This window comes from Bombus pyrosoma, linkage group LG11 (assembly GCF_014825855.1).
Source record: "Bombus pyrosoma isolate SC7728 linkage group LG11, ASM1482585v1, whole genome shotgun sequence".
NCBI classification, from domain to species: Eukaryota; Metazoa; Arthropoda; class Insecta; order Hymenoptera; family Apidae; genus Bombus; species Bombus pyrosoma.
Genome location: NC_057780.1, coordinates 854,646 through 880,067, shown reverse-complemented (window position 1 = coordinate 880,067; position 25,422 = coordinate 854,646). Strand labels below are relative to the sequence as shown.

Here is a 25,422-nt window from a genome sequence, read left to right as displayed (position 1 = left end):
CGTGCCAATCGGGAAGTCAGAGAGTGTGAATGGACAAGTCATTGTCGAGAGAGAACGTTGAATCCGTTGTGGCGAGAGTTGCGAGTCAACCACTAAATTATAGCGCGTTGTTGTGACTAGTTCATGCTAAACAACCATCGCTTTCCTGTCTACATCTGTACAATCCGTTCATTGTAAATAAACCATCATTAAATCACAAATATCAGAACGTATAATGATAATATATTCCATAGCGATATCACACACATTATACAATTGTCAAATCAGACGCAACAATGCCAGCACACGTAGGTCAAATAATTTCACAAATATTCATTTTTGTTCGTTTAAATGCGTAGAATACTGTAAAATCGCGACAGTCCATTCTATTTCCTGACTGACTTTCGACTAGCATGTACGTTCCAACTGCGGACCAACTAATTTACGATATAATTCTATTCTCACCGAGTCCAGCGTTTGCCGGGGATTTGATTAAATCGCGCGCGCGTTCGTTCCCGTTTACCTCTTTTCGGAAATAGAAAACGGCGAAACGGATATGAAACGCGCTCGTGCGACAACGTTCCCAGCTTCCGCCTCCAGCGAAACGCTTCCACCCCCATCACGCGACGAATTTCTTTCGTAATTGTTTCACAATTGCGGCAACGGCCTGCCGCTTGGGTAAACGGGTTAATTCGTTTCGCTCTTGCCCGGCGAACTAGTTGCTTTTTTCGTCGTTTAAACGATTTAGACCGATGTCACAATTTCGTAGATTTTCTGTTTTCCAAATTATCTGACGATAAAGTCTACTTTGATATAACACAGAGTTAAGAAAAGGAACAGCCTGTTCAAAGGTACAAATCACGAAATTTTGACGTAACGTACGTTTATTGATCGACGATATTATCGAATTACGATAGTTCGTACAATCTCAGCCGTACGATAAGCGACAACCGTGGCTTGTCACGTGTTGGCCCCTCTCGGAATATCAAATATCATATCCAATTAAACTAAAGCTCGTCGAAGATCTACCTACTTTCACGCGCGAGGGAAATCTCAATTAAACTTTAAACAGCTGCGATGGAAACAGGGAAATCGGGGGACAAGAACGTGCACGACAAAAACGAAGGAACGAAAAGAAGCGGAGGAAGAGAGAAGAAACGAAAAACGACCTCGATAGAGTCTCACCCCCCCGTTAATTTCTCAGCGACGAGGCAATTAACACGCTGTCTGTTAGATCGTGCACAAACTGTCGACGCCAGGCGAGGAGGAGGGTAGAAAAAGAAGGAAGAAAAAAGAACACGGTTACCGAGACAACTAATAATAAACTAATAATGCAACTCGAACTCGATCCTGACCGGTGATGCGCCCGTCCATTCGTCGCAAGAAGTTTATTTCTAGCCGGATTGCGACCGACGACCTCGAAAATCCTCGGAGAGAGTTCGGCTAGCAAAAGTTCCGCGTCGAAATCGCGCGACGCCGTTCCACGGACTCGACCATGGCGTGTTCGCGAACCTGGAAAGAGGAATTACATACAGACACGCTCCTCCGACCGCGCCGTTTCTCTAACAGCCTTCCTGGAGCGTACGTGTCTTCAACCGTAATTACCAGCCAGCTGAAAATTTCCGTATCGCCCCCGTTTCGTGGAACCGATTCCTCCTACGATCGTTTAACTCGTTGTTCTAACGTCGAGACGGTTCGTGCGTTTAGCTCGTTTCGCTACTTTCAAGATTTGCCCTTGTAATCTGGCCTTCGTCGATTTTCGGTCCGCGAGCGAATCTTACGAGTTTCGGGACCTCTGATCTTTCTAAACGGTCGTTCTTCGTATCTCGCGTATAACATTTACGCTCGTTTAGATTTTACTCCGATGATATAAAATACACGAATAATAGAAATTAAAACAGTTAAGCCAAAATGGAGAAGTACGAAGAAAGAAACGCGCGTATCTCGATACAGAACTGTCATATATTTTTCTGCTTCGTTACCGATAAAATAATCGAATAATCGAGCTAAATGATTTAGTTCGACATTCGAAATAAACTTTAGAAGGATATTCGAAAAGTAGGAAAGACAATTTGCGAACGTGATACTCCGATACATCGTGACGGCAAATATGCTAAATCTCGGACTTGCAAGCAGCTTGCGTTGCTTTCGGCTCGTGCAGATATTTTACATTTACGTTATCTAAGTTACATTTACAAGTTTAAGTGTCGTTATTCTAGGAAACCAGGGTAAGTCGGAGGCGGTGGACCCTATGGGTAGTATAACTTTTGAGATATCCGTTAGATATTACGATTATTAGCATATCTCGGTTCTATATGTTGTACCTATAAGCGGAAGCTTATCTAATTCAGTCGCATTTACATAGCACGCAAGTATATCTTTTTAACTTACATTTTCTGCATGCTATATCAATTCAAAGACACGATAACTTCTAGCCGAAAAGTTTCAAGTTCTACATTCGATGAATATATTAGGTCGCCCGAAAAGTGTCTTTCTTTTACAACCACGCATCTATATACAAACATGAAACCTAATCTGTCGAACGTTGCAATATTTATGTTGATAGAACAAAATGGATCGTACGTAATTCGATAAAATAATATAAAATGGAAAACGTTGTGCATCCATTGTTTCCTTATAAAACGAAAGAAACTTTTCGGACGACCTAATGTATTCCCCCCGCTAGTATCGCTCATTTACACGATTAACGATAATTCTATGTAAATAATGATTTATTTACAATGAATGGATTGTACAGATGTAGACAGAAAAACGATCCAATGTTCTCTTTCACGCGGATCACATTCTCTCGACAACGCTAATGTCACGTCGGGGACACGAGAAATCACTAAACCGATAGATCGCCGGTGATCTCGCGTCGCAGTTCGAACGTTTCACGAATAAGGTGAAGGAATTGGACTTCGTATAAGAGGATGGAAATTTTATTGTATAAATCCAACAGAGTGACGGATTAAAGAGTTATAACAGAATGAGGTATCGAGCGCTAATTTAGGAGGGTTTTTATAGCGAGGTTTTAGTCCCTTTGAAGGGATTATCGTCGGATGTATATCAGAGGCGGTGATTCAGTCACTGTTTTGTTATTGTTTCGATAGTTGTGGCATGCAGGATGTTTTCGTCTACTTGATTACTATTTCGGAGCGAGTGACCCTCTTGAGCATGTGACCTCCCTGACTTCTCGATTGACTCTCTCCAAGTTCCCAACTAACAACTGACTGCTCTCGCACACCTTTTGTCTTTCCGTGGACCCACCACGCGCGTGTTCCGCGACCGCACGTAGGCCATTTTTACAAAACTATACGATTGAAGAACGTCTCGGCTCTCGCGACATTGTATGTGATTTATCACCCGCTAACTCCTAGGCCTTTTGTCCGCGATACTACATGTATATTCAGAAAAGCAGAAAAGATTCGCAAGAGAGGCTGAGGCGTACTCTAAAAGTGTATTGACACGACGGAGGAGGAGGTTTGAAAACCACGGTTGATTGATGAGAAAAATTAAGCGACAAAATTACAAGACGCCCTTCCCTCTAATAACGTCTATGCTCCGGCCATTAATTTTCTTCACAATACCTGTTTAAACTTACTAGTCGGATGTTCATTAATGCTCTCCAACAGGATCCAACCACCGATCTCTCGCTCGCACTAACGTTAACAAGGAAACTTTGCCAACGCGAAATTCCGATCCCGCGAAATTCCGCCCGCGGACACGTACAACGCATTTACATAATGCTGAAATAAGCTTATAAATGTAAGCCACTTTTCCGAGGTTACTTTTGTTCGGCGACGGCCAACGAGCGCAGAACGAATGGGAAAAACCAGATTATTAATTCAGAGACAACGTACCTGCGCTACTGAATACAAGGATATAGCTGTTCGTTAATAATCGCTGCCAGTTTCTCAGCATGTCCTTTACGATTCGTTATTTCCTGATTTATTAACACGATTTGATAACGTAGAAAGCATTAGTAGGTAAAAAAGTTTGTTCGATTAACTGGAGCTGTCTTTCGATATCGATTGATATTATAAAAGTATTTTACTACGGTATTAACCTTTCTAATTCTCGAGAGCGAATTTCGGTTTCCCGCTACAAATCCTTTTCAAACGTTAAAAGTCTTCCGCTCGGTTAAAACGAAAGCGATATTGATAGGATCGCTAAGCTAGGACGGCTAAAGGAGAAATTTCGTGGTTGAGAAAAATAGTCTTCTTTTTGTGACGTGTTAGGATAACGCGGAACTAAAAGTTGTCTGTAAATTAAAAAATATATATATAAATAAAAATCGATGAAACGAGCAGAAAACGATCATCGTTATGGCTAATTATCAGGACATTTTACTAACTGCGTAAAAAAGATCCTGTCTATCAACGCGCAGAAAAATTGCGACAAATCGTTTCGCGCAGTTGCTGGTCTGGCTTAAGCAGACAAATTAAAACGACAGCTACGTGTGGAAATCAAACGCGAGAACAAGCGGCGACAAGAGAACGGCATCTCGAAAAAGCAGCCGGCGTACTGTTCGTTAATCAACGTCGCTTCTCGGCTGCTGCACGAGGATAGAAAACAGGAGAGAGATGCATAACCAGACGCCCGTTTACTCGGCGACGAGCAAAACGGGAACAGAAGCGGGCAACGATTAACGGGTAAATTCAATTCGTTCGCTTTCTTCTCTCGCTCTTTCTCTTCGACCCCGCTTGCCATTCGTGTTTGCCTTCGTCCTTCCATTTTATAATGGTGATAAAATACCAAGGTGAACTGTCGGATCTGAGAAACAATTAGTATATAGAGCGTGCCATTAATCATCGGAATACACCATCCTCGGATATCTAAAACTTTTCCTTTGTAAGTAGAAAATGAAAAATTTCGATTTTTTAGACGACATCCGTGTAACTTTTCAGCTTAAGAGAAAATGACAAGGTTATTCGCTATATTCGAAACACTTTTTACTAGACACGCAAAGACCGGAATATTTAAAGTGAAAAATGTCTTCCAATTCCTAAGTATGAATCTATCGCCTAAACTTGTAGCGCAGAAGTTTTCGAATAGTTCAGTGATTGTGAAAACGCCAGCAGTTAGAAAATTAAATAACCGAGAAATCGAACAAACTCTACGACAGAACGTAGTACGCGTTAATCAGAGTATTCGTTCGTGATGAGAGATTCCGTGATGTGTCGAGCCAGAAAACGTAGCTTCGAGAAAAACGTAAGAGAAGTTTCCGGGCGACGTTTCTCGCTGGCAAATTTTCTGCGCGTTCATCCTTGCAACGTCGTTGCAACGTCGAATTTTAACAGACGACTAACGCGATATTTTACACAACTAAAACGCAAGAAAGAAGTAACAAAATTATGTGATTTTTAGAAACTGTCCGAATGGCGTATCCCTTTAGCAAATTCCTTCTTCCTCGAAGCATCCTTTTTTCACCCCTATGATTTGTCTCAAACGGAACGTTCTTTGGCTCGGTATCTGTCTTGCTCGCAGATGCGCGCTAAAAGATAGATTCGCGACAAATAAGCCTGTCGGATAGTATCAGAAGCCATCGGACGTCGTTAGCCCCTCGACCGATCGAAATTCACCATCCCCTGACTAGGCACCCCTGTTAGAAGCGACCCTTGGCGGAGCCACGAGAACGCAATCGGCGAAATAAAAGTTGCCTAACGGCGACTGGTCGACCCCGGCAATCCCAGATAGCTCTGGTACGGCAGAAAGGCGGCATCGAATAGCTGAGGGGTTGTTGGCAGGGAAACGGGAATGGAATACGCGGAAAACACGGTCGATAAGGGGGCCTGTTGCTCGCAGCGGTGTCTGAAACCAGCGGACGTTCACGAGAACTTTGGGTGTCGCCTGTGGACGAAAGCTGAAATGAAGCGAGAGAGTGGAAAAGAAGAATCGAGTTTTCTGGAGGAAGGGTGGCCTTTACGAGCGTCTAGGTGGTTCGAAGGCCAACCAACCGGGGCGTATCGAGCTACGACACCGGGAATTTCGTGGGGTGACCGTCGACCCGTGAGCAAATCGAACACGTGACCGCGAGAGCCTCCTCTCCTTCCGCAGCCCTTCGTCCACACACCGCCATTTCGAGTACCGTTTTCGGTTACCGATGCGATTCCACCGTCGCCACTCGCTTCTCATCGTCGCCACGCTCTTAGTCTCGTTCGACGGTGTATCGGTCGATCAAAGGTAAAAGCGACAGGAAGATCGCGAGGAATTTTTGATTTTTATTCGGATCGCGCGAAGCACTGCCGAATCGTGCAGAATTTTTCTTACATGCAATTTTGTTAAGTAAATTGTCGAATCTACTCGCGCCCCACTAACTTCAAAATCGATCTATATTTCCGAGTTCAGAGTTAATCACGAAGCGGACAAAATTCTCCAGCGTCAGCATAACCCGATCGTCACTGGCTAAGAAGGAAAAACGATAGAGAGGAACTCGCAGGGGAGTGAGCCAGGAAAGGACCGGCTGAGGATTACCCTTCGCCACTGTGAAAACTGAAATGCGATATGCCCGCGCAACGGGAATGGACGTAGACTAATAAATCGTTTCCTCCCCTCGCCCTTGTCTACTTCATTTTTGTTTCCCCTATTTCGTTCGTCTGGTAGAGACGCAGGTTTTACGAGCGGCAGACGCTCGAAAACCAGCCCTCATCTTCGGCGAAGGCTGCAAAGGACGATAAGAGAACCACCCTAATCGAGAAATCGAAAGCACGAGTCGCGATACACGAAACCAGGGTCGAATGGCCTTCTTTCTTTTTCCAGTTGCGGCTGGATCGATCCCGCCAGGATAACGTCACCCCTTCCCAACAGGATCTCACACAGGGTCACTGTCTTTCGTCGTCTAGGCCTCGCCTCGTGCGAGATCGCAGACGACCTTTCCCTCCTTCTGCTCTAACCGCTCCGCCATTTAACCGAGCCCTGATATTACGCTGCCATATGCGTCTTCGTGTATCGATTTCGGGTTTAAGTGAAACGAGAATTTTATCGTTTGCAGCGAAGGGTCGAGTGTGCATGTGTTAAACGTACATTTGATAGCTCACGCGTGCAACGATACATAAGACTCGATACTCAAGATATTTATTTATTACATGATTACATGATACACGAACGATTTAAAATATTATTGCCAGTACTAATCGCGATAGTCTCTTTCTCTCTCTCTCTCTATTAATTTGGAAGAACTTACTTTATAACTTGATAACCAAACGGTCAATGAAATGAACTTTTTACATAACGAAACTGCTGCCTGAAATTGACAGACCCCAACTTCCGAATTGCACGTATCAACGTTTAAAAATAAATTTTCACGCCTCGTAATATTCCACGTCGGCTGTAATAAAAAATAATATCGTCCTGGACGTTTCAATTTACAAATTCTTCTAGCTAAATTACATTCTATCGAAGGTAATAGTTTGAGCGAGCACGTACTTTTGGATAATAGCGTATATATATACGCGTACGCGTATATACAAATGACGTAAGACGTTAGTTCAGGTTTTCCTTTACACCGTGTACGAACATCGATTAACCGTTTAGCGATGCGATGACGAAATTTTTTACTTTTGCTGCGAGCGCTCTAGGCTATTTATACGTTTGCGTCATCGCACCTGAGAAAACTACGACGATAATCGCGTTGCAAAATAATCTTCAATTTGATGACGATCGTAGCATCGAACGCGATCGACAACGAGCTTGATCTTCCGCGGCTCTACTTTCTCGACAAATGCTTTCCGGCTTATCCAACTATGAACAAATTTTTAGAATCGTTTCAACGTATTTGCTAAATGTGCTTATCTGTCGTTAAAACAAACATCCATCGATGAAATTGATAGGCGAAAACGAACGAACGAACGAACGAGAAGGAAGAATATCGTTCACAAATGACTTCTTAAATCCAAATTTCGACTAGAAAGATGTTAAATCATCTTGTAAAATATCCTCTTTTTGCCAACCGTACACGTAAAAAAAAACGTTAATTTTGGTATCGACACAGCGTATTGCATACAGCTACGGTTAATTTAATTAATATTCGATTCGACGATAATGAACAGTCAATTATACAGCAATTAGTTAGGCAACGGGACTTAACGATTCGCGAACCGATGAAATCGACTGTCATGAAAAACCTAGCGATTATTCGATGTGTTCGCAGAGCTGATAATCGAATGGATAAGAAGCGATCATTTGGATAATCGAATGGTAATTGATAATTCGACGTATCACAAGAACCAATGACAACCGATATATCAATAACTGCGACTATGTTATACTTTTATCAACGATGCAAACAAAATGAAACACAGAGGGAGAATAATTCCTTTGGATAATATAACAATTCTGGAAAATGTTTGCATTGCAAATTTATCCTTTTCCTTTTTTTTTTTTTTCGTCCAATGCTTTGCAAGAGCACAATACAAGGTACAAATACTTGTTAGATGCAACGTCGCAAGTTATTAAATAATTTATCGAAGGTTTAGCACGTGCAGCGCATATCGCAGGGCGAGACTTCGTATTCTAAGAGGATAATGTCGCTGCTAATCGGTTCACTGCACTCTTTTTTAGAAATAGATCAAAGTTTTACAATGGCCAGCAAATTTAAGAGATAGGAGCAATTTATCAAAATAGACGGCAATTGCAGAATGTAAATAACTTGAACAGATGCATCGTCGAAGAACGAGATAAAAATAAGTGAAAAAGAAATGAAAAAGATATTTAGATCGTTGGCATAAGGAACGACAGTGGTTGTAAAAATAAATTAAGGAAACTATAGGAAATGTTAACATGACAATATTTTCATTTTTCTACAGCATGTGCGGTCATTTTGTTCGACCGAATCGTTATTTCTAATTTCGCAGGAAAAGATATTTATTTTCGCTTCAGAGCTATATAGCGTACGTTAAAAATTATCTGTTAAGTTAATGAAACATACCTTTGTATATTTTTTTTTATTATTCAATGAAATTCTCCCAATTTGTACCGTGCGATATCCTTTTGTTCGGGAACGTAGATAGCGTTGGGAATTTCCTCTTAATTTTAAAAAATTTACGCTGAATTTCTTGGAGAAAATTTCTATATAAAGTTTTATTCAAACTTCTCGACTTTGGCGAGTTTACAACTCTCACGCGCAACGATATTTGAACGGGGACTCGTGCCAATTTCACGAGACAAACTTCGTTTGTTTAAAGCATAAAATAACGGGGTAGCGTGAATTCAGCAAGAGATATATTATACAATACTGAAATATCGCATAACCATGATTCAATGTAAGATATTATAGCCTCGAATCTAACGACAGCGATCGATAACGTCAGGTCTGTTTACTACGATTAATGGAGTTGCCAAATTTCTATTTCCGGGAAATTGAAAGGTGGAGCGAGTGGACTTGAAGTAAAAGTAACGTTCGACAAGTGACACAGTCGATAGAGTTACAAAGCTACCGAAAATTAGAAAGCGCATTTTAGATAATTCAACGGTTATCAAATTTTTAAGTCCTTGCTACCCACGTCCATCGTCCGTATGGATTTATTTCGCAGAGCTTTAGATATTTATAAAAGGCGAATCGTCGTCCAGAGAAATCCTCTGGAAATGCATTTAAAATTCGTCAAAATCTTTGATACTTTATCATTGGCATTCGTTGCCCTTATAGATAGTGTCTTCGAGAATTTTAAAAGTTTACAGAAGATAAATTGTCATTTCGAAAATTACTCCATTCGAGACCATACAATTTTTAAGTCATCGCCGCACCAATCGTCTCTTCATTCACAGTCTCGGAGATTTGCGGAAAGATGTCTGTCATTTCCGATATTTAGCGAGCGATTAAAGGATTTTGTAAATTTGAATCAGGCTATCGGTACCAAGTAGACCACCGTTTAAGGCTTATGCCAGGTACAGCTTTAATCGCGAGTTTCGCTTCTCAGCGCCTCGAAACCTCCGCGATCCTCCTCGTTCCGCAGAGAAAGGGAGAAGCTAATTTGCAATAAAGCTTCTCTGGTGGAGTTGTGTAACGGGTCGCGACTTTTCTGTCTGCCGTCCTGAAATCCGCTTTATCGGCTTTGGCCTCGCACGATAAATGTCAAGCTTTATCCTTGATAGACAAGAATGCGAGCTGCGAGAAAACATAGCGCGCGTATCCGTTTTCCCAATAGTCACTGCTACGAGTAAATCATCGATCTCACCCTCTTACGAATACGTCGATACCGTGGCTTTCCCTTCCTCCAAGCTACTTTTACATTCATGAAATACGTTTATCCCGCGTATAGATACCCACGATAGAACGACTCCAATATTAATAAAGACTCCAATTATTTTATCCTCGATAGAGATTTTAGCGACGTATTATTCGTTTGTTTTCAGAAGAATCTATTTTTTATAACGTTTAATAGACGTAAATCGCATTATCTTTCCTTCGATATTTCATCAATCATTTCCTCGCTTCTTGTCGATATTCTGTACGATGTTCTTGTTCAGTTTCTATTCCGTTCATTTTCTGCGGATATTCAAAGAGCTTCGTTAGTCGATCTAAGATTCGAACGTGTCTGGATAAAATTCAGACAAGATTCCCGAGGAAGGGCGTGAAAAGTACGCGGGAGAAGTTCGTTAAATTCGAAGACAGGCCACTTGCTCGAATCGCGGATTAAAAGAGTTCTTGATCGTTGCTGTGAACCTGTTTAATTTTGCAACTCGGTCGAGGAAGCTCGTCATTTCGAAGAACGATAGATCTGTAAATTCTAAAGTTCTAGACGTATTAGATAACAACGGAATTTATCGGCTAGTCGTTTGCGTAACTCTTGTATGCATGGAAATGTCCAACTATTGACAGTTAATTTCACTTCTAGTAGCTACGGCTGATAATCGTGCACAACTATTACGTCTTTACTGCATCAAACATGAGAAAGTCGGGGGACCGGTCGTGTTATGGGCGTTGAAATCACCTAGAATCGTTCGCTAGAAATCACCTGAATCCAGATACGCTTAGTTTCCTTACAGACCAGTAATTGCAAGGTGGCTTTATTTTGCGATATTGCGCGTTTAATATAGCCCATTGCTATTCGTTGCAGAAATAAACAAAGAAGAAGCACGATTAATACGATATTTAACATCCTGAAAATGTTCATCGTTTTGCCGTCTTTGAGATTTTAACGGTATTATACGTTTAAAAACATGTTTAAAGTTCGTTAAGGAAACAAAGTACGTAAAATATGGGAAAAAACTTCTTTCGTCATTCTACGAGAATACCGTGCCAATTACAATTTCCAATTTAGCAACGAACATACTCGTCGAGGAAATTCTTTGCGTTATTATCTCGTGATGCAACGAACGAGTAAAAATCGTCGCGCTGAACCAGCTGCAAAGTGATATAACAGCGTCTCCGTTGCTCAATGAGCGCGTAGAAATCGCGCACGTGGCTCGAAGACGTTGCGTCTCCATGAAAATTACATCCCTTTCACGATCAACCATCGACGTTGGCTTCGACGACGTTGCTACGCTAGAATAATGTGTAATGCGCCTTATGATCGATCGTCTCGTATATGGAAGCAACGCGCATTACGCGTCGTGTCCGATTTTACCGAAAGAAACGAAAATGGAAGGTACATGAAAAGATACGTGCATAATGCAAAGGGAAAACAAGTTTTCATCCGTACACTTTACCAAAAATCATTTAAGTCGCCGAGAATATAAAATAAATCCTGTAAATTTTTACTTCGAGGAATTATCAATTTATCGACAACATCTTCCGACATTCAAACGTTTCAGGGCAACATTCTTCCTCGCGTTTCAGAAACGCAATGTACGGAGAACCGTAGTCGAACGATTGCATCTTCTCCGCGAACGTGGCACGACGACCGCATCCGGTAAGCCATCGAAAACGATTATCCCGTGAACGCCAAGTCCGCACAGCCGATTAAATTTCAACGACGCAATTCGATTCCTTCGTTTTAACGGGCCACTTGTCGTTTAACCATGCCACAGACATCACGGATCGAATCATTGGAAACTCGCAGCTTCCGTCGCGCGGCAGTTAACACGGTACATTTACGTGGAACAGAGTGGTGACACGAGGTCACAACTGCGAACAGGAATTTCGACGCGGTTCGCGGTTCAACGTGGTCTGGCCACCAACGTCGCGACGCGGTTCCAATCACGACCAGTTTATTCCCTGTCAATCGCAATTATTTCGAACGCTATCGAATCGGATATTAATCTTTCTGTCTGACCCGCGACCGCACCAACGTTCTCATCCCCCTGTTCGATTAACACGCATCCATGTCCGGCAGAGGGTTTTTACGTTTCGTTACTGCTGCCTCTTTTCAGACCACCTGTGGCTGTGTTTCAAAAGGCAATCGAAAGGGAATACGCGAGAAATGTTTGCGATCGAGTAGGAATTTTAATAGCGATGCAGAACTCTGAACGGTAACATTTGTGGGAACAACGGCAGAGGGGGAAAATGTCAATTTTAACGAACTTTCGGTTTAACAGGTTCTGCTCCTGTGTACGCTTTACGGATTTTTACCGCAATTATAAGAGGTAAGTTGTGGCGTACAACGAGAGGCAAACACTTTTCATTTGTTATAGTTTAACGTGTTACGTATTGCTTGAAATTATAAGCAAAAGTCTAAAATGATACGAAATAAAATGACGTTTCATTTCGGTATACGAGAAAAGATAAAATTATGACATTATATTGTTGAAAAATACATTTTCTACGACATTTCCCATTTTCCCGTAGATCCACCCATTATCTCGTTAGACTCGTACAACGACTCACATATTTGCGCGTCTTGGGTGCAATTTCATCGAAAGATTCGTTTTCCTTGTTTTCTTAAAAACGTCGCTGACTTTTCCAAAGCGTCAAAATATCTCTTTGAATTTCGTTGTCTCTGCTCCTCGAAAGATCGTAATTTCACACACATATCGATGGCCGTAATAAAAAAATATGTCGAAAGAGCTCGGAAATCTCTAAACAGCAGGAATCGAAAAACGATCAAATAAAAAACACCACGCAACGAATTCTGAAAGGTAGTGAAATGGATTCAAGAATAAAAATATAGATATTTCTGATTTTCCATTTGTCGAATTTCCCTTGCAGGTAAGAGGCAGAATTGTAGCAGCTTCGCCTTATATACGAAGTGCAGGGAAAGTTGGTTGGAGCTAGTTCGTTATCCAAGCATCGTGTCCGCGTCTCGTTACCAGGTTGTGGCAGTCAGCTTGTTGGAAGCTGCACGTCAGATAGTAGTAATGTTGCTCTTTAGAGAGAAGGTGCACGTAACTGGATTAATCGTTATCCAGTCCGTGGCTTGTAAGACAAATTGGCCGAGATCCTCTCATCTCGGCACGAATCCCATAACCCGAGTCCAAGATCATCGCGTGTCAAGGCAAACGGGACAATTATTCCGTGCCATTAACCTTACGAAATATCTTTGAAAATCCTTTACATTCTTCCACTTTATCAAATCTCTCTCTCTCTCTCTCTCTTCTTCCTCTTCTTCCTTTCTCTTTCCTTCAGAAGAAGGGAGTTGTGCCACTAAGTTGCAGTTACGTTATTGTTCAAAGGTACGTGGACGCTTGCTTACTCGCGAGAGAATATAATTCGGTTACGAAATTACAAATTGAGACAGTAGCTGAAAAACGTGGTAAGTGGAATGTCTCGTATTTCCATTTTAGGGACAATCGCATATTGTTGACACAAATCAAGCAGAGTGTACGCATATTTATTCGCAGGAACGGAGATACCTATCGCGTAGATGGCAGAGGTACCGTTTTGCGCAAAACGCTTCTTCGCCATCTTCCTCCATGTAACTAAACTAATTTGCAATTGTTCTCGGCACAAGCGGCGTGGCAAGTTCCGAAGTTTGTCGCGGCGCGCCAGTTGCAAGCAATTACGGGGAAATTTGCATCGATATTTCTCTCGTTCCATCCTCGAATAATTACGAAATGCGAGAAAAATTAACCGGTGGTCCTCAGTCGATAAAAGTATAAAAGTTGCCCGATTAATTCTCCACGAAATGCCTAGAAATCGAGGATGAAATAGATACTCGTCGTAAAAATAGAATTGACTTCCGCGTCGAAGAAATCTTCGCGATTATATAACAATGTTTGCTCGTAATCTGCCAGGCGTACGTCCGTCAGATTCGTTGAGAACGGACGATCTATTTTTCAGAAATACATCGTATTATGTTAATTACGACTCGACCTTGCTTAATATTTCGTTACAGGGTGGAGAAGATGTTGTCGCATCGTTATCAATTCGATTCATGTCGCTTTTTCCTCGTGTAACGAGATGGTCGATTCGTTCAACCACTCGTTCTCCGTTAAATTCTTTCCCTCTCGGAACCAAATACCTTGAATTTTCTCGATGGAAATTAAGTGACGACCCGTAATTACTACCGTTGGAAAACGTTCCATCTATTTTTATTCTCTCGTAAATCTGGATCAAGTCGATCTCAACCGATTAAATAAATATCGGAGGATTTTATCGTCACGGTGCATACGAGATACTCTCCTTGTTATTTCCTAGTCTATAATTTCACACGAGAAATACAATTTTATTAGAATTTTATTAGAATACAATTTTATTAAAACCTTATAATTCGAATGCGTAGACCGCGTGTGAAAGATACAACGAGTTTATTTCTGTCGATCATAACATCTAACTTTTGCAAACTATCGCTAATTATAGCATTGGTCCAGTTGCGTAAGAGACCGATTAGAGATAATTTTAAATCGATCGAAAAACAAGAATCGTACAAGTGGCATGGACGATGTTCACGTTGTCAACGTTAAAACTGCTGGTTGCTGCAGTCACATTGATTCGTCGGCCGTTTCGTTTCGCCATTGGATAGAGCCGCTAAGTGTTAAGTCAATATCGGAAGGAGGTGGAATAGGAGCAATCAATTGTGTTCCTTGCCCACCACGAACAGAGCGTAAAACCGGATTCTCCGAGCAATTCGGCGAGTCGAAACGTTCACCATATCCAGGATCGTTCCCGCTTGTAAATCGATATCGCTTTATTACATGGAGCTTCTGTAAACGAGCGTCATAAAATCATAACCGAGGCAATTTCCTTCGCCAATAACTTCCATTCGGCTACCTTAAACGCAACCCCGTGAACGTTGATGGTCACTTTGTTTAGCACCGTTCCCTTTTCAAGCGCAATGCTATACGACGATCAAACCAATCACGAAATATCCGATAGAACGTTGTGCTCCTCGAAAAAGGAAGAAAATCGGCAAATACCGGTGGAGTATAAATTTAATAAGCATGCGAGTTTGAAATTCGTGTACCTTCGAATGCCGGGCACTTAGAACTCTGTGACGAAGGATTCTATGAGTTCGGAAGTGTAAAGTTCGAACCATCGAGTTTAGAATTCTCGGAGCACAGAATTTTTTAATTTAGCAACAATTAGAATGGAGATCAGAATTTACGTGAATTTAGAATTATCGAGAGGCAGTTTCTAGAATTTGTAACGTTATAGAAATCCACGCGATCGAAACTTTCAAGCTTTCGTATTATCGACTTTTAAACTTTTGGAATGCTGGAAATTTCAAAAATTCGGCGGTCTATAGGAATTTGCGAATTTCAATGATTTACAGATTTCCAGCGTCGAACTCCATAATTTTGAAATTTATTTCTTTGGATAGCAGAGCTGGAGAATTTCGTAAATTTAGTACTTTAAAGCCTCCAACCACCTATGTACCACAAGTATAAATAATCGCGTTGGCACACGATTTCACAATGAATGAAATTCCCACTTAGTCGATACCACTAACACGATAAATATTCATGGGGAAACACTGTACAAGCCTCTTTGCCCCCGTGATAGTCTAAATTCCCTTAGATATACCTGTCGATGGTAATTTCCATTTTAAATTTCCCAACGCCGTTCAAACGTTCCGCGCTCGCTAATCGACACGCGAGCTTTCCGGACTCGCTTACGTCCCCATCGACTTCTTACGACCCTCTAAAAAGAAATACGACGTTGGCGCATGTGAAATGTCACTTTGCGAAAGTTCGAATTTCCCAAACTACTAATTATCAATCACATTAAAGAAAAAGAAACGTCCTACGAATGAACGTCCTACGAAAATATCGTTAAAAACGTATAAACTGAGATTATTTCCTCTGTGTGATGTCACGAATATAAATATACCGTCTGGGGAAGACTAAGGGCATCCTTTATTGGCGTTAGATCATTTTTTAACGCAAATTGTAAACGTCTCTCGTCTGCGTCGGAGCTAGTCGACATCCTGAGAACACCAACGAGCCATTCGGCGTTCGGCCCTTGTATCGAACCGCACTTCCTCCACGTCATCGGCTTTATTACCCTACTGATCATAAATTTCCCAGGTTTACAAGTGTGTGCGCGTGTACACGCGAGCAACCCCTAATGGCAAAGCTGAAGAAATATCGGCGACACTAACACGGAAAATAGTAGCGGAGTAAGTCTTAATATAAAGTAGGAAGGAAAATGTTCCATCCGCGAATAATTAGGTCCTCGAGTATAAAACGGAACGCAACTGTGTACTCTACATGGAGCGAGTGCTTGTTTATGAGCAAATCTTGTATAATCTTCCTTAAAATCGAAATGCTAATCGCCGCTCGGTAATAAAAGAAGGAAATACCTGCTGTCGCATAAACAATCAGTCCACTCGTATGTTACTTTTCCCTCGTTAGGCGTAATCGAAAGAAGGAACAATCTGCTTTTCAAGAAACGAGAAGCAAAAGTGGCGTGCGAGATCTTATCGGACGAGACGGGCAGATGATACACGGTTGACCGCGAAACTCCGTCGCGATTACGTTGACCCGATAGCGAAGACACTAAGCTAAATGGGAAAAGTTTAACCTGCGGCTGGAAACTCGAGTGGAAATTCGATGGTTGTACCGGATGAAATTCTAGCTGGTTTCCGATCCTTTGAGACATCGTGTTTGAACACAATGCCCGACGTGATTCGTCCTAATCGGTTTTCAACTAGCTACGATCGACGTGGCAGGTTACGAGGCTCTTTCGGTGGATTTCGGGATGTATTTGACAGGTGCAAAAGCGGATCACCCTTTAATATTGATACTCGATAAGGAATTATTGGGGACTCTGGAGGAATTTAGCGGTGGACTTTAGCGCAGATATACCGTGTTACGGCACATTGTATATTACGTTTCTATATTTCTTCTAGTAAGGTATATTATAGGTTGTCTGAAAAAATTATAGCGTTTTCCACGTAACGCTTTTTGATAATACCGACGTAATACTTTTCAAGCTAAGGGGAAATAGCTTGGTCTTGAACAAAACGTAGATCGAGAATTTAATACAAATCGAAGTTGTGGCAGGGATTACGGTTTTAATTCAACAAGGGTAGCTTGCTTGTATTTGCAACAAAGTTTAGTTTGAATGCCAACTTCAGTTCCAATCCTACAAACGAAAATTATTAAATAAACGAGAATTATTAAAAGTTATCCGATAAAAAGCAAACGACTAACGAAACGGACGTCCTGCGCTTTCCCTTAAATCTCTGATTCCAAAGAGATACTTTGAAATTATCTTCGAATTCCTGCATGAATTTCCTGAACGGCGTGTACTACATATTTTATACGTCTCTTCGAATCTCTCGATCGAATTACTTTTGTCTCTTTTATTCAGCCTAATTCGAATCGAAAGAACGACAATACCTCCATCTTACACAATATGAATTCAAAACGAAACAGAATTTATATTCAAACACACAATGGCCTATTACCCACAAATTCACTTATCCGTCCTGCGATTCTATGCGACGAAATCACGAATTCTATTCGCGAAACTCGGCTCGATTCACCGAATTCGTACCGTCGATATTTCGTAAAAAATCACCCGATCGCGTCGAGAGTACTAACGACGTGATCATTCGTCGGTTTCCAAGCCCACAGATCCCACCACCCTGCCTTCGATGTGCCGTCGACGGAATCCAGCCGTTGCAGTCGATTCGAGGGGTGGAGTATCAATTTCTTTCTCCAGCCACAAAATAGCCCAGTTCGCGCATCGAGCATGCCCCTTTCTCCTCTCTCCCACCTCTCTCTCTCTCTCTCTCTCTCTCTCTCTTTCTCTCTGTCTCACTCTTGCCCCTCTCAAAAGACGAAAAAGTGAAAAAAAGATAGTCTCGTACGGCAAACGGGGAACAGAAACGTGACGAACGACCGTGAATTTAAATCGAACCCGAAGCTTCTCGAAAAGCTGCTGATAATTTCATTTTTTAACCGAGTGCTGACTCGACCGAGCTCGATAATCGCGATTTAAGCTTGAAATACGACTTCAGCTACCCAGCTGGATTATACACTCCGTCGTATATTATTCTCGTTCTTTACGACCAACAGCTTTTCCGAGCGACTTACCTTTTGACTCGACCATTTCTCCGATTGTTTGATGTATACGAGACTTTTGTTGGTATATCTTTCTACGATTAGATTATGGGTCACGCGAAACGACCTCCATCATCGCAAGATCACGGAGCTTTAGACAGAAGTTACCGAAAAAGATTAAGTAACTAAAGTATAAATATGGTAGAAAGGGAAAAATAATTGTAAAATGAATATAACAAAAGGAGGCAAGTTCAAAATGGCTGTTCAAACTTCCTAATTACTAAATTTTTCAAACAGATCAACCTCCCGCAGAGTTAATTCATGGTTGCAATAGTAATTAGCCGTCGTTGACCTAATTAGTTAAAATTCAGAGCGTTGCGATAGTTAGAAATTTGTAAAAAGCTCGGATCAGATACATGATTAAAAGTCTTGATCGAGTTATGGCGAAGTAGATTTAGCGTAAGATAGTTGGAAATTCCGGTACAAACTCCTACGCTAGGCTAAGCTCTACGTTGCATCTTTCTGCTCTTTCAACCCTTTACGTCTTTCTTTCCTTTTTAACCTTCCTCCTCCCTTTTGCTTCCTTTTTTCCTTCCTTCCTTCCCATTTCTCCGTGTTCTATTTTCCTCTACCTTGCCGCTTTGTTCTTATTCCCTTCTTTCCTCTCGATCTCCTCTACATCCTTCGCCTTTTTCTCCCTTTCCTTTTTATTCCCTCCTTTACATCCCTTACATCTCTGCCTCTTTCTATTTCCCTCCCGAAGAAGGAAGAAGATACGAATAAGAGACAAAGCGTATACAGAGACAGAGGTCTCGGCTTATTTGCGATCGGTCGACGATCAACGATAGCCGAAAGAGTAGCTAGGGTTGATCACGCGAGTTAATCAGTACGGTACTCGATTAGAGAATTAGCAATGGTCCGAGAGACTACTTACGAGTAGGCGAGTAATCGATCCTAGCAACACGAGATCGGTGTCTTTCCCTCCGCTGTTCATCGATCAGCTGCCCTTTGGGCTGGAACGCACAGATACGAGGAAGAGAACAGTTTATTACGGTGGCGTTTTCTCCTAGTCGAGATTCGTCTCGCGGTATATCGACTCTGAATTAGTTGAAAATGCATTATTCGTTATCCTACTTGTTCCACGTTTCGCGATTAAACAAATTCTTTCGATTGAAATTATATCATCTTTCCGTATCAGTTAGAAGAAATAATTCCTCTCTTTTATCATCTTCTAATTTCTCAAAAAGAAATAAATTTATTTATTGAATATATAAGATTTTTAAGCAAATTCTAATAAAGGTGAATTAACAATTTTAATAAATCGCGTACAAGTAAATCTCACTGAATGACGCGCAATACCTTGTCTTCGTCGTTACGACTAGAAATCTTATAAATAATAAATTCAATGAACGATCGATGGACGACCAATAAATTTTAGAAATTGTTACGAAAGTATCAAAGAGAATGATCAAAGTAATTTGATTATGAACTCTTTATGGACTCTTATGGATTACGGACAAACGATTATGATTATGGACTCTTCGACGCGTATTAACAACGGGATAAATAAAATTGTGCGAATCTAAAATCAACCACTTTCTGAACTTGTATGGCGTGCTTCGGAAATTAGACGGAAACAAAACGTACAGTTTCGAGCGTCGTTGGATATTTTTCACGTAGTAACAAATTGTAGCCTGAACTCGAGTTAATTAGTACAGACAGAGGGGAGTTTTCCTCGTGTTCGACAACGATAATTCATCGTTCATGGATCGAAATTGTCGCCGATCCGTGCTCTGCCTGCAAACTCCAGCATTGGGAATAGCGAAGCCAGGACACGTAAGCAAACAACACGCGGATAATTGTACGAATTTCTTGTTAACGAACCCTTTCGGCTCTCGACGACATCTGTACGCGTTTGTGGACACGTCGATTCCATCGAAAAAATTCGTATTTCTGAATTAGATATTTCTTGAAAATTATCAGGAAAATTCCGTTCTTTGTTCTAGCTTTTAACCGAACTAAGGAAAGTTCGGCAACGCGAAAATTCGAAAAAAATGTAAAACTTTGCCCAAATGTAGTTGATGCGATGCAAATAACGGAGCAATTTCTTTTCCCGCAGTAAAACGGTCTTAGGGGTAAAAACATCCCCGAAAAAATATTTAAGAAACTATATAAGATGTAGGAGAGGAGTGAGATCAAAAGTCGTAGTGTTCTTTATGGATGTGAAAATGTTCAAAACGAAACTCTTCTTCAAAATTTACCTCCATCAGCCACAGTTTTTTGAAATTTTATTTTCTGCTGCCATAGACATAGATGATAATCCTCGCAACAGCTCTTTACAAATATATAAATAATCTGAAGCAACAAAATTTCTTGAATCGCGAAATCGAAGGATGTAACGTACAACGCTGATCGTGAGCTTCTGCCGAGCTACGCCAGCTCGCGCAAATTATTTATGATAATTAAATTATACCTACTATTATCTTAAACCGTATACATAATTCTATACAAGGATTCAATTTTTTTTTTAATTTTTTGAGTTGCCGAACTTCCCTTGCAAATTCTTTTTTTTTTTTTTTAATTATATTCTGAAAATTTCATACTGGTATTTCTTGAAAAATGGCGATCCTTTCATGACGTAACCTAAACGTTCTCGTGAGACGTGAGAATCTTCAACGATGTCAAGTGGCCGTAAAGCATTTTACCCGTCGCCAAAACTCGAAGACTAGTCTCTTAGGATCGATAATGTACGACGTTCGCACTGCTTAGAATTTCACAGTCCACGCCCAATAATTTTCTCTCTCTTTTATCCTGACTCTCGAAGGCGTAGCGTTTTCTTTGTTAATTCCATCGAGACTCTCCCTCCGCAATTTCCTTCCTTCCACCCAATCTTCCTATTGAAAACACGTAACCTCGGCGGATGAATCGTACCATGGATCGTCCGTATTATCGCGAAAATTGATCATCCCTGGATCGACCTTCTCGAATCTTTCATCGAAACGCTGTCTCGTCGATGAATACGCGTAATGCGACGCGATTCTTCCGATTTCCTGGTCCGCGGCTCGTTTTAGATACGCGCGTATCGTACCGGTCTATTGCTGGTATTCACAGTAGTTTCTCGTCGATGAACTCTGCTTCCCTCTTGCTTACACGCGAGGCTGATAGGCGGCAATTCCGTACCGGGTTCCGGTTTATCGCGACCTTTCATCGAACTCGCGCCACGAGACAAAAAGGAGATCGTAGCCCGTGCACCGGCGAAAGGAACTCCGTCGATCGTGATTAATCCTTCATATCGTGCCCGAGATTTACGGGTTTGCAGTTTGCCTGTAGCCGGCTTCCTGTTGCTTGGTCGAGTTGATGAAAGTGTTCCGAAAGTGTTCCGTTGGGTAACGTTGTCGGTGCTCTCGAGTGGAAGAAGGAAATGGAAAGGTTCGTGGGGATATCGAAACGTTATTTATGTTACATAGAAACGAAATTGATCGACTCTATCGAGGTTAATCGTTTAATTTCTGAAATGTGAAACGTTGTTCGTCCATTCCAGTACTAAGATTAGCCGTTCTTCGGATCATTTCACGCACCTAATCGTACCTTTTTATTCTTCAACTTTGACAAACTTTTCAAGTTCGAAGGAAAATACGGAGGGATCTTCGTCGAGAAGAGTGACTTCCGTTCTTAAAATATTTGCTGCAACATTTTTGATTCTTCAACGATCTAGAATGTTTCGAAAACAAAGGTAAGATCGAGATAGAAATTCAAAATCCGTAGCAGAGTTGGGAAAGCTTCGGAAGATGTAGATTTTAGGGAGGATTCGAGAACGCGATGTTCATCGCGGAATTCAGAAGTACGCGATGGCGATAGACAAGACGTTGCATAGGGTTTTCCGATTCCTGATAGTCTTTCGACGAAGGAATCCTCAGTTTGGAAGCAACGAGTGGAGAAAATGGCACGCGAGCGTAAAACAAAGTGGAAACAATGGCCGACTAACGAACAGCAGCCGAAGAGTGTAACAACTTTCCGTGCAAGTTGCTTTTCTTTTTCGTTCTTCCGGTGAATGGACCGCGGAGAATCGAGACGCGCTAATGGAAAAGCGTTCCCCTCGGCCTGGATCGAACGATTCCCCGTGCGAATCGTTGAAAATCGCGTCCATTACCTACGAGTGGAGCGATCTGGGACGCGGAAATGAAGATCGGCCGTAGCCGAATTCTTCTCGCGACGAGAGTCTTCGATGATCCGCCAACGCCGCACAATGCAACTGACAGAGATTGACTAAAACGTCGTTAAAATGAAATACAGACGTTTCCATGAAAGAAGAGAGTCGTGGGGATTTCGGGCGAGAGACCAAGAGAATATCGGTAAGCCGATAAACGGTGGTGAAACGGATGGAACAACGTTCTTGATTCTTGCTGATGCAACTTTCCAAATTGTCCGATAATATATGTCTATTCTATAGATGTGCCATGTAATCGTCTCGAGGATACGACGGTGTCAAACCATCGTAGCCCTGGTTTTGCTTGTGCAGAGACCTTTCGAAGAACCGTCGACCTTGTCTTTTTATTATCCTGCATGATGTCACGGTAGAGTAAGAGAGTAAGAAGAAAAGAATTCTTATTGTATCTAAAAATAGAGAACGACCATGAAAGGTATGAAGTCACGCGGGAAAACTAAAAACGAAGTGTAACGAGGGGTTAGCTCGATCTCGTGGTACGTGAATTACGATCGTAATTATATCTTCCATCGTAACAATAGCTTTCCTTACAAAGCATATACGTATACGGCAATTTGGCTTGTGAAACCGACCACCGATTCCTGCCATTGTCTTCTGTGCAGTAAATACGATTACAACGGACACAACGTTGACAGAGAAAAAAATCAAAACTCAGTCAGAATCTACACGATATTGGCCATGTTTTTACCTAAATATAGACTAAGCAAACGACGGTGCAATGTTTTTAACGAACAACACTCCATAAAATGTACAAGGCCCCTTTGATCTTGAATCTTCGTTAGTCCGTGCGCAGCGCATTAGTTTATGTTATCTATCCTACGTTGATAAATAAAAGAAAAAGGTGAAAGAGCAGCAATTCTTGATACTCTCTGATCAAATAAATTATTTTACACTCTATTAAGCATCGATATCCTTTCCCTTCGATTTCATTAAATATTGGAATTTCATAAACCGAATAGCAGCGCATATCTGACTACGTACGACGTCAATATCCTAGTAATATTTCCTGTAAACCGTCCTTCCTACATCGGAGCAAGGAAAAGCTGCCTGAAGCTTAATCTCACCTAATTACAACGTCTGCCACATGCTGTCCTCGAGCGGTGGTCTCTCCCTTCGAGACGAGCTTTCAGCGAGCGAAAGAGGAAAAAAGAACTTCAAAGAGCAACCCCGCGTGTCGCGTGGGACTCTAATTGATTCTCGTCGACATCCTCCGACGATTCCCGTCTCGAGAAAAACTTTCCGCGAGCTTCAGACAAGGGTAAGAGCGTCACGATTCACCGACGGTTGGGCGATGTTTGCGGCGAACCGAAATCGACAGCCGGAACGAAGGTGAAGACGGCGTCAAAAGCGATCGCTTTTACCAAGATACGAAGAAAAGTCAGAATTCGAGCGCGTCGAATGCCAACCCGTGCAAACGTGATACCAGAGGCAGAGAGAAGGGAGGATTATTTGCATCCAGCGACAGGATCACGTAGACTGGGATTACACGCGTCCTGAATCTTTCATCGGGAGAGAAACGTTGTCGGCCAACAGCCGAGAATCGTGATTCCTTGAATACAAGAATTCAGCAACCAGTTCCGCTCGCGATACACGATCGAAACTATTGAGATTGAGTTTTCGCGAACCGATGAACCGTTAAACTTTAATCTTAGTTAATCCGTCGAGGATCAACGTAGCGTTAAAGTTTCATTTCGTTCACAATTTTTTGTCGGTCGATTTAAATTATCAAAGTCTGTCGAATTTACATGGCGGATACGAAAAGAAGTTCCAAGAATTTGCTCGATCTGTTTTTCAACGCTTCTATCTATTTCTTTTCCCATCTCGATTCTCTACATCTAGGTTGCGAGATTTGAAGAAATTGAAATATCTTACGACGATTCGACGAAGAGCGAAGGAAGAAAAACTCTTTTCTTTGGAAAATGGCATCGAAGACTATGCTTTTAAATAATATTATAAAACGGTAAATTTTAATAGCCCGGATAAAAGCTATTAGTTTCGGTTCTAGCGAAATATATATGATGGATGACTCTTAACGAAGTACGTAATTAATCTTTTGGTCTAAGAAAGTTAATAGTGATTGATGAACATTGACGTAGGACCGAAGAACGGTAGATTTCGTTTGAACAAAAGATTATTGAAAATTTGCAAGTGCGATCCTCTCTATGGATAAAACCTTCCATTCCATTCGACCAAATAATCGATTGTACGATTTTATTCCAGATAAAGTCCTTAAATTAATCTCCTTGATAGAGAAACCGAACGAGTGTTCGATATTGAAGTAAAAACGAATAAAGGTGAATTTTCTGTAGAAAATGGTATCGATCGAAGAAGACATCGATCGTACATCGAACGATATCGTAAAAGAGACATTACGTTGAACGACATTGTGCGTAGCAGCTACTTGATTTGCGGTCAAGTAATGGATTGTTGATGTTAACTCTCAGCAGGGCGATTAATCTTTCGAATGCAGAAAGTGTCGAGACACGACTAGAGAAAAGCAAACTTCGGCTTTAATTACGAACTGAAAAATGAAAGGTAGAGTCTAATAATGCGCAGGGTGTTAATATTCGCATGAATACGTTTTTCATCAAGATCCTTGCATTTCTAATCTACCTAACGTTATACGACGCGGTGTACACGTTATGATGGAAGTTGTGTCACGCACGAAAGCAGAAAAGCGAAGGTCTTCGTGATAAACGCGGCACTTAATGTCTATTGTAGTTTACGAGTTGCCTCGTGAAACAGTGTACGCTTTAAAATTGAATTCTCTTTGAAATTTACAGCGTCCACAGGCCAGAGAAAGAATGACGTTTCCCATCTACCATGCACGAGGAAAAAATAATTTTCCAAACGTTACTCACATCGACAGCTACCAACCTGTATTTTTATGG

At 41.5% G+C, this 25,422-nt stretch overlaps 1 protein-coding gene across 4 annotated transcripts in view; it reads right to left on the bottom strand.

Annotated features, from left to right (window-relative positions):
* LOC122572791 (RNA pseudouridylate synthase domain-containing protein 2-like) overlaps positions 1-25,422 on the bottom strand; it is a 172,807-nt gene that overhangs the window by 86,368 nt on the left and 61,017 nt on the right. The window contains exon 1 of one of the 4 annotated variants that reach the window (XM_043738240.1): positions 19,241-19,315. The exons of the other annotated variants lie outside the window; for them this stretch is intronic. Coding sequence (XP_043594175.1) covers positions 19,241-19,300 — 60 coding nt within the window. The 5' untranslated portion in view covers positions 19,301-19,315. Of the gene's footprint in view, positions 1-19,240; positions 19,316-25,422 lie in introns of those variants that run through there. 4 annotated transcript variants of the gene reach the window in all.